Source organism: Rhinatrema bivittatum, chromosome 1 (assembly GCF_901001135.1).
Source record: "Rhinatrema bivittatum chromosome 1, aRhiBiv1.1, whole genome shotgun sequence".
Taxonomy (NCBI): Eukaryota; Metazoa; Chordata; class Amphibia; order Gymnophiona; family Rhinatrematidae; genus Rhinatrema; species Rhinatrema bivittatum.
The window spans coordinates 510,457,200-510,467,198 of record NC_042615.1 but is presented as its reverse complement, the minus strand read 5'-3'; the positions used below and the strand labels follow the sequence as shown (position 1 = coordinate 510,467,198).

Sequence of the window (9,999 nt, the reverse complement as noted above, 5' to 3'; positions counted from 1 at the left end):
GTGGGTAGACCTATGACCTGGGTAGCCAGCGAGACCTCCCCAGGAAGTGGTTCTCCATGTATAGGTGATAGTAGCAATAGCATGGCCATAGGCATAGTAGGAATTCGCAGATGTTCCACCAAGTGTTTTAAAATAAAATTTCCTCCGGCCCTGGAGTCTACGAGAGCAAGCGTTTGGAATTCAAGACTACCACAGATGAGTGAGACTGGAAAAGATCATGGAGGAGTGGGTGTGGTAAGACCTAGGAAGAGTCCTCCTGCGGATCCTAGGTCTGCATGTTTCCCGGACAGATGGGACAAGTTTGGACGGTATGGCCGGATTGGCCACAGTACATGCATAACTCCATGCGCTCGCAAAAACATCTCTCCTTTGAAGTTAAATGGCTACAGCCTAGTTGCATAGGCTCGTCCTCCTCAGTAGGGGTAGATGGTGGGCTAGGAGCAGTATGCATGGGTTTAGACGGTTATCATCCGGGACGTGCTTCCGGGGACTCTTAGCCTCCTGTGTCCGGTCTCAAATACGGCGGTCGATTCTCCCAGCCAATTCTATGAGAGACTCTAGGGCAGGGGTCGGGAACCCATGGCTCGCGAGCCAGATATGGCTCTTTTGAGGGCTGCATCTGGCTCGCAGACAAGTGTCGCCATACTTCGCGGTTCCCCGCTGACCCAGCTGCTCCCCGGTCCTCCGCCGCCCGGGCTTAAAATGCTGTCAGCCCGGGCGGAACGCGGCAGGACAGCTGGAGTCAGCGGCACCGGCGTGCTCTCTTCTCCTCCCCCCCCCCGCGGCCCGGAAGAGGAAGTGGAGAGCATCGGGTGCCTGCGCGGGAAGAAGAGACCACACTAGCGTGGTCTCTTCTTCCGCGCAGGCACCCGATGCTCACCACTTCCTCTTCCGGGCCGCGGGGGGGGGGGGAGGAGAAGAGAGCACGCCGACTGGAGCCATCCGGATGCCTGCGCGGGAGTCATCGGGTGTCAGCCGGGTGCCAGCGCTGGAGTCATCGCGCAGGCACCCGATGCTCTCCACTTCCTCTTCCGGGCCGCGGGAAGAGGAGAGCACGCCGGTGCTCTCTTCTTCCCGCGGCCCGGAAGAGGAAGTGGAGAGCATCGGGTGCCTGCGCGGGAAGAAGACTGCAGCGTGGCTCGGAGGAAAATGAAAATCTTCAACCGCGGCCGATGGGAGGTTAACAGAGAATTAACGATTGAAATAGTACCCTCTATGCTGTTAATCCTAGTTTCTTGATCTTCCATCTTAGTTCTCATTTTTTTTAAAAGATATGAATCTGGGACATTGAACAAGGTAAATTTTTCTCAACCTTAGCAACCAATCTCCACACATCCAAGAGAGTGACATTAACTGGTTCTTCAATTCCTTCAGCTAACCCACACAAAGGGGGAATTGTAAAGGAAAAGGGACAACTGAGGGACTGACCCTCGAAGCCACCAAAACTGGTGGAATTCACTTTGACTGGTTTTCCACCTCAGGAGTCTCTAGAGCCAGTAGAGGATGGGTAAAGGCCACTGGAGTGTCAGAAATGTTCCTAAATGAAGTCAAATCTTCCACAAAAACACTATAGCAGGCTAAAGGGGTGTTGAATGGGCCCAGGACTTAAAGATATTCCAGAGAGTGAATTTTCACCAACACAGTCTCTATTAGATGGCTCACCGGTTCGAATAATGTGGTCATGCATGGGTCCATGAAATGCTGACAAAGAAGGAGCAGAAGATGTCCAGGCTTTAGGTTTTCTCTTCCTCCCCATTTTGCGCCCTGGGGTGCACCGGCGGCTGCGCGCTGTAGTGCCCTGAAATTTAAGGGTGAACCCAGGTGCTCTTGAATGACGTCAGCAGAGCCCGACTAGGGGAGAAGGGGATCTCACCACCTCTCTCCGGGCGTCAGCATCAACAGGGTCAATAGCTTAGTCCAGGAAACCTTTTGGCTCAGGATCTCATTTCTCCTCCCCCCAAAACAAATTATTTTCCGGCGTATATCCCTATCAGAAACTTGTCCAAACCATTTTTTTTTTTAAATTTTTCTAAACACTACTAGACTTAACGTCATTCTCTGGCAAAATATTCTGCATGTTAATTGTCTGCTGACTGAAAAAATACTTTCTTAAATTTGTTTTACATCTGCTATTTCTTAGTTTCATGCAGTTTCCCTTAATGCTACTGCTAGTATTTGTGTAATGGGACCTCTAATAATTTTTCTTGGGAGAAATTCAGTGGGAGATGGGGGAGAATGCATTTGGCCACTGCATTTGGGGTTGAGTGATGTTTTATTGTAGCAAAAAAGTTTACCAAAGGGATGGTATATCTTTTTAATTGGTGTTATGAAGGAGGATCATTAGGGGGAGTGTGTATGTGTACTATATAAACTGGTGCACAGGGGATTTTGGCGAGAGTTTGGTGAAAAGCTGGAGTGAAGCCAGGGTGGAGGAGTTTCTATCTCATTCCTTGTAACTCGTGGCTGGTGTTCTGCAGTGTCATGGCTCCGGGAAATGCAGAATAAACTCCCAGGCAGTGCCAGTGAGCCACCTGGGAGGAATCATGGATTTGTTTTTGGTTTTTTTTTTGTATAACACATTTTTATTGAGTTTTAACGTAACAAACAAATAGGCCATGACGGTAACATATACCAGAAAGCGTAGACTGGAGCACGGCAGCGTGAACGACAAGGTAAGTGAAGTAGCGTGTAAAAACGACGACTAGACATTTTAATACAGGAAAATCCTTATGGTGACCAGGGAAGAAGATGTAAAAATTCATGAGTACTGAAACCAATTTTTTATGAAAAAAATGGACTAAAGGGGAAAAAGAGAAAAAACACTTGATGCTATGCTAAAGGGGATTTTTGGAGGAAGTGTGTTTTGTTGCTTTTTTTCATTGCTGCTGCTACGAATGCTGTGAGAAACTTGTGTACTCTGAGAAATCACTGCCTGCTGATAACTCCAGAATGATAAAATAAAAAGTTTTTGTTTGAAGATACCTTTAGAGGGAGACCCTCCTTTATCCCATGGTGTGGATTCGACTGGGGCTGTTATCAGTTGTGGAAGAAGATGGGAAGCAGTCAGAAGGGGTCACAGAGGATGAAAGAGGCATTTGGTGAAGTCATCCCTGTCCAGCATGTCAAATACAGAAGTTACTTTTGAGTCAGGTCTGCTACACCATCTGCTCTATTATTTTTTATTTTGAACCCCCATAGAGACACAAACAGGCACTAGACACTGTATCATTTCATGTGATTCAATAGGGGTTACATAAAATTAGTGCCTGAATATATGGCGCAACATAGGCAATTTTAAGATGCATTTTTGCAGCAGCAATTTTTTTGGAAGTTTTTTGGGTGTACATTATTTTTTGTACACTAAAGAATGGATGCCCATTGACTTTAATGGAAACAAGATTGCTACTCTACAGTGAAAAGCACTGTTCAAAGACAAAGACTTTTGTACCACAAGAAGAGGAAGAAGTACCCTCTAGGACTCTGTGGATCAGAAGTCCACTAAGAGGAAGCAGAAGAGAAGCTTCCTTGCCAAAGTCACCAGGGAAAAGAGGAATGTGCATGTTAACCGCCAATGCCATCAATGATTGCCATTAAAGAAGCATGGTCACTATCTTGTCCTTGTGCACTCTGGTCGGTGTTCAAGTGCAGATGTGTACTAGTGAGCTGAAGGGATTCTGGGCCTAGTCCTAATCAGGAAATTCCTGAAGTGAACCATTTAAAAGCTGAAAGACTTTCCACAAGAATCCCTCAAAGGACAATCAGAGACCATGGATTTTCCCAGTCAGGAAGAATTTCCTGCAGAAGAGTCAGCACCATTGGCAAGGGAGCCTGAATGCCCCAGATTTTCCTGAATCATCAGCATCTGACAGAGAAGTGTGATGGAGTTATTGCTGAAAAGACAGATTGTATTGGTTTTGAAGGAAGGTGAAGTGGCTGTCTGTTTCCAATGCTGGTAGTGTGATACCAGAAGTTTCCCTCTGGGATTGGAGTTAGCAAGTGTGGTGTGCGAGACCCTACATGTTTACAAACTGAGAGTGGAAAATGGTGCAGAGAGTGAGACCAATTATCTTCCTGAAGCAGGATTAGTGCCATTAGGATAGTTCCTGGAGAGGCCCCTGCTGTATGAGGAGGCAGGCAGGGCCTTCAAGGAGTCAAGAGAGTCAGTACTGAGGATCTGAGGAAGCGAGGCCCACAAGAGTGGTGAGTATTGGAAACAGCAAGGAGTCGGCTGGTGGGGAAAAATCAAGGCCAAGATAGGACCTAGTAGTGTGGAGACATTAATCCTAGAAAGGTTGGTGTTGTGGTGTATGGTACATTTTCTAGAAAAAGTGGGGGTTCGAGCTAGGGTCAAAAGGAGGCTAAAGAGACGGAGAGTTGCTGAGAAGATTATACTGAATGGGGATTTCATTGCTAAAGTGATAGCGATGACCCGAATGAAAGTGGTGGATAAGACAACATAAAAAACTGTTGGTAAGCTGGTTGGTCTAGACAGAGTCTAGGCAGATCAAGTGGAGGAATAGGAGAGGGTGATTGAAGACATAATTGCTATTGTCCATTGCAATAATTCAGTTCTACCTGAATACTGTGGATCTTGCACCTTGATGGAATGGACTGCTTAGAGGTGGTCATTGTTGGCTGCTGTAACTCAGATGGGGTTAAAAATGTATGAGTGGTTGTTAGAAGAATAGTGGTGCCATGACTGGCTCAAGTTGTTAAAGCTTTGTCCCCAGGATGTTATCTTTGGAGAATGTAAGGGAAAGGCAGAGACAAGGTAAAATTATGGTAACTGTGACTGAGTACTCACAGGAGGGTCTCAAACCTATAGTGTCATGCACCTGGAGGGGACGACCAGGGGGTCAACCCACAGTCAAGTATATAGCAGAGCTAAATCGATGGAAGCCTCACTCAATTAATAGGAGAGAGAGAATTTTTCAAATGCAGCCCAAATTAAAGGATATGGATGCTTTTTCTCCATTATCCTTGATCAATTTGGTTTTCTGAGAATTTGGAAGCTGGTTGAGAAGACACTTTCCAGCGTTAGCCTGTGTGGAGTTTGGGGTCCAGCCAGGGCCGGTGCAAGGGGGATTAGGCGCCCTAGGCGAGCCTTCTCCCTTGCGGCCCCTCCCCCCGGTCTCAGCCCAGACTCCTACATCGTTCTCGATCATGCCCACCAGCTGTGTGGTTTTCTGGGTCACGAGCAGGTTGGGCACTCTAACTCTGTGCATCCACTGAAATTCCCCCAAACAATGGAGCTTGGATGTTTCTCTTACAGCTCATCATAGTAAAAGATATTTTCAAATTCTGGTGTCACCTCACAGTAACAGCAGCACAAACAGCTTCCACTGCCAGGCACATTGTGAACTAACACAAAACCCCGCAAAAAAAGACACTCAAAATCTATACTGCAATCCCATCGTAACATAACAGTAATAACACCAAGGACTCAAACAACAATAACCCTCCCTGTGAAAAAGCAAGGGTAAATATTACACTGGGTCCTAGAATATCAATACACCACCTACTGAGGAAACAAAACAAACCCAATTGCTATATTTATTTATATATTTATTTAAAGTCTTTTCTATACCATCGCTAAGTTATATACCATCGCAGCGGTTTACAAGTAGGCACATAAGTAAGTTTGGAGTAAGCGTACTATAGTACATTCTAACAGGTGCCATTAAGTTTTGGTTACATTAAATCATAAAAATACGTACAAATGTTTAGTGATGTAGGTTCTGGCCAGGTGTATCCAGAAGGTACTTTTACAGGTCAAAAAAAATCACATTTACTGTGTTATATTATTACATTCATTGTGTACTCAATTTGTTAAAATATTGTAATGCATATTTATGAGAATAGTGCTGTGTGCCGGTGCTCTTCTGTTTATGCTAGTGTATTTTCTATTCTCCGGTCTCTTTATAAAAGACTTGTTTAAAAAGCCATGTCTTTAGACTTTTCTGAAGTCTAGATCCCTATACAGGCACTAAATGCTAGCAGAATCTCTCATCACGGTCACACACACAGAGCAGAGACAGACTCTCACCAAATACAGAATACAAAATGAAGGAGCACAAATTAGACACAAACTGAAATGGAAACTCCAAGAAGCCAGACTCCGTGTATTAACAATAGAAAAACAGAAACACCATTCCTCATAAAACAAATAAAATCAAGAAACATAAAGCATCCATTATAATAGTAAAACCATACTAATAAAAGAATATTTTAAAACTACTGATAAATAGAGTTTCTATTATTTAAAATCATATACATTTTTTACAATTTTCCAAACACTAATAAAATATTTCTAAACAGCACATATATCAAATAACATTCAATAATTAAAACTAATAAGGATTTTAAAAAGCCCCTGCTGTTCCCTTCTGTGGGAGCTCTTGATTTCCAGTCACCCTGATATTGTCGAGGATTAGGAGGTTATCCTCTCTCTCTCACACATACTCACATGTCCATTCTCTCTCACACATACACTGTCACATACATACACATTCATGCTCTTATATCCACCATAACCTCTTGCTCTCACTGACACTGACAGGCTCTAAGACACTCTCTCCCCCTCCATACCCCCCTCCCCCCCACACACACACACAAACTCTTACTCCCTTGGATTTTCTCATACACACTCATGCTCTCACATTCACTGGCTCCCTCACATACACACAAACACACACACCCAGGCAAGCTCCCATTCATTTTCAAACCACTCCCTCCCCATCCCCCAGGCATGCACACATTCATTCTCACACACACAGACCCCCAAGCAGGCACCCATGCATTCACACACATACACCCCCAGGCAGAGTCCCATTCATACACATGCATACACTAAAGGCAGATCCCCCTCTCTATCTTTTGCCAGCAACCTCGGAGCCTCTCTCATTCCTCTGCTGCCACTGTCACTGATGCCGCATGGCTATTGGGGAGACGCCGATTGCTGCTACTGACACTGAAGCCCATTCTACTGCCTCCTCTGTGCAGGCCCCGTGGGCTTCCACTTTCTCCATGCTGATCTCGTACATTGTGAGATCCGCATAGAGAAAGTGCTATTCTTGCATATTCCCAAAGATTACATGTGCCAATCACTAAAAAGTAATTTATTTATTTTTTATCTTTGCTGTCTGATCTTAGTTTTCTAATCGGTCACAGGCTTTTTTTTAACACCTTCCCTGTCTTATTTTTTTCCACCTTCCCTTTCTTATGCCAATTCCTTTTATATTGTCTTTTTTCTGTTTCTTTTCTCTTCATCTTCTTCCCTCAAACAGTCAGATTCTCACTCACATGCATTTCTCTTTCACAGACACACACACACAGGCTCTCACTGTCACATGCTCTCATACAATCATTCATACACACAGTCTCTCACTGGCACGTGCTGTCTGACTCAGACACCCAGGCTCTCTCTCAATTCCACATGCTGTCTTGCTCAAGCACAGGCTTTCACTGTCACATGCTCTCTCTCATACAATCATTCATACACACAGGCTCTCACTGTCACATGCTGTCTCTCTCACACACACAGAAGCTCTCACATGCTGTCTCTGCAAACATTCAGGTCCTTACTCCCACACACAGTCTCTCAACTCACTCTCACACACAATCTCTCAACTCATCTCATACACACACACACACATTCTACAGACCCTCATCCTCTCTCTCACCTCTGGGCCTCCTCTTCGCGGGTCGCCGCAGGATGGGCTTTGCAGCGGCCCTGCTACCGAGCCTCTTCCTCCTCTTGGGCTGCTGCGACTTGGGATTTGCGGCGGCCCGTAAGCACTGCTCCTCTTCTGCACGCGCTGATGCTCCTCCTCCTTCCTGCCCTTGCGGCTCCGGCAACGTTTACTTCCGGGGCCGCGCAGGCAGGAAGGAAGAGGAGCATCAACGCATTTAAACGCAATCTTTTTCTTCGGGCCGTGGTGACGTGAGCTCCACCACGGCCCTGCCGATCTGCCTGCTATATGCGTGTCGCTGCTCAGCCGTCAGTGGAATGAGGTCCACTGGTGGCCGCATGAGCCTCCCTGCGCCCGGGGGCATTGTCTCCCCTCGGGATACCACTGCTCGCGGCGCCCCCTAATACTCGGCACCCTTGGCCCAGGCCTAGTTCGCTTAGTGCTTTCACCAGCCCTGGGTCCAGCAGTTAGATGTGAAATGATATTCGGCTTGATTGCCAGTGCTCCTTTCTGGGCTGTATGGACTCTGCAGCCCAATAATGCTGAAGTATTTGAGGACCTGCCAAAGGAAAAAAAGACTTCAGTGAATTGCCGGGCATCTTACTTCAGGAGAAGAGGTAGAGAAGCCTAATCCTGGCCACTTTTAACTATGTTTTTCTGCTAGTAAAACTGCTTCAAAGAAATCTATTATGATGTTGCAGTTCTAGAAATACTAAGAATCAGTTATATGATTTTGGTCATTTGGGGTTTTTGTTACAGAAGACTCCACTATTGGAAGATGGGAGACTGCTGTGTTTGTTCTGTTGTCATCATTCCACCCAGGAATGAACCATGGGAATGAACTGGAAGAAATATTTAACCAAAGGGTCTTCCTCTTGCATTTCCAGCTAGGAATGCAGTATAAGGAGTGTGGCCGTTATGGGAGATGTGATTCATTTAATTCAAAAGAATTCAGTTTCAGTATTCTCAAGAAGATGCTGGGGGAAAGTTAATGGAAAGTGCAGAACGTATGCTCTTGTGTTTTCCAGGAGCCAAGCTGTGAGCATTGATGGGCCTGGTTACCCTCTTGAAGAGAGGAAGAATTGCATCATCCTGGTGTATGATGTTCTTTTATTACGTTAGATGGTGTAGAAAAGAAAATGGTTGTTTGCTCTGATGTTTGGTTTTCAACACCAAACATCAAGGGAACCCCTTGATATGTGGTTTATGTGCGGTAGCTGTTTTTAGAACAACCACTCTGTGGCTGTCCTATTCAACAGCTCCTGTATTTTATTCTTTTAATACTTTATTTGACAACTTTTTTAAATGTATTTTTTGTTCCTTGTTAAATTTGTTTGTGCTTTTGTTTTCCCGGCAACCTGTCCGACCCACCTATAAGTTACTTTTTTTCTCAAGTACTTCTCTGAAAATGCTGATTGCTGCCGCTTATTATGGGTTCGGATCCGCCTGCCTGATAATGGCCATGTTTCGGCAATACTTTGCCTGCTTCAGGGACCTCGGGAAAGTCTCTGCTGTGTCCGTTACACAGGTCCACCATTGGAAAAGCACATCATTTCTTTTTGAACACAATTAAAATATAAAGTTTAAATTCAATAATTAATAAAAAGTATGTACCCCACTTTTCAAGTATATGATACTTACTGTTTTCGCGTGTCTAATCTTTTAAGTGAGTACTTTTATGCAAAACAGGAGAAGGTGTTCCAGAGGGATACAATATTGGGCAGATTTTTAAAGGCTACGCGCATAACATACGCACGCGCCGAGTCTATTTTGCATAGGCTTGGTGGCGCGCGCAAGCCCTTGGACGAGCGTATGTCCCGGGGCTTGCAAAAAGGGGCGATTCGGGGGGTGGCCAGGGGGTGTGGTGTCGGCTCGGGGGCGTGTTCGGGGTCATGGCGGTGGTCCAGGGCGGTCCGGGGGCATGGCCAAGTGCCCCGACACAGCGGCCTGTGTCGGGGCCTGCCATGCCAGCAGACATTCGGGGCGCGCAAGTTACGTCTGCCCGGAGGCAGGCGTAACTTCCTGGATAAAGGTTAGGAGGGGGATTTAGGTAGGGCTGTGGGGTGGGTTAGATAGGGGAAGTGAAGGGAAGGTGGGGGGAGGCGGAAGGAAAGCTCCCTCCAAGGCCGCTCCGATGTGCACCCCTTTGCGTGCGCCGACCCCGGATTTTAAAAGATACGTGTGGCTACTCGAGGTGAGGTTTTAGTGGTGGCTTAGGGTTTTGGGGCCAGTTTGATATGCAGAGTGAGACGTACAAACTGCACAGTACACCTCAGAGAAGATTTGACGTCATTTGGAGTGAGGAAAG

The 9,999-nt window shown here is 45.9% G+C and overlaps 1 protein-coding gene across 1 annotated transcript in view; it reads left to right on the top strand.

Annotated features, from left to right (window-relative positions):
- The first annotated feature begins 2,615 nt into the window (after positions 1-2,615).
- LOC115098338 (extracellular calcium-sensing receptor-like) overlaps positions 2,616-9,999 on the top strand; it is a 36,960-nt gene continuing 29,576 nt past the window's right edge. The window contains exon 1 of the mRNA XM_029614884.1: positions 2,616-2,672. Within this exon, the coding sequence (XP_029470744.1) occupies positions 2,616-2,672 (57 nt within the window). The remainder of the gene's footprint in view (positions 2,673-9,999) is intronic.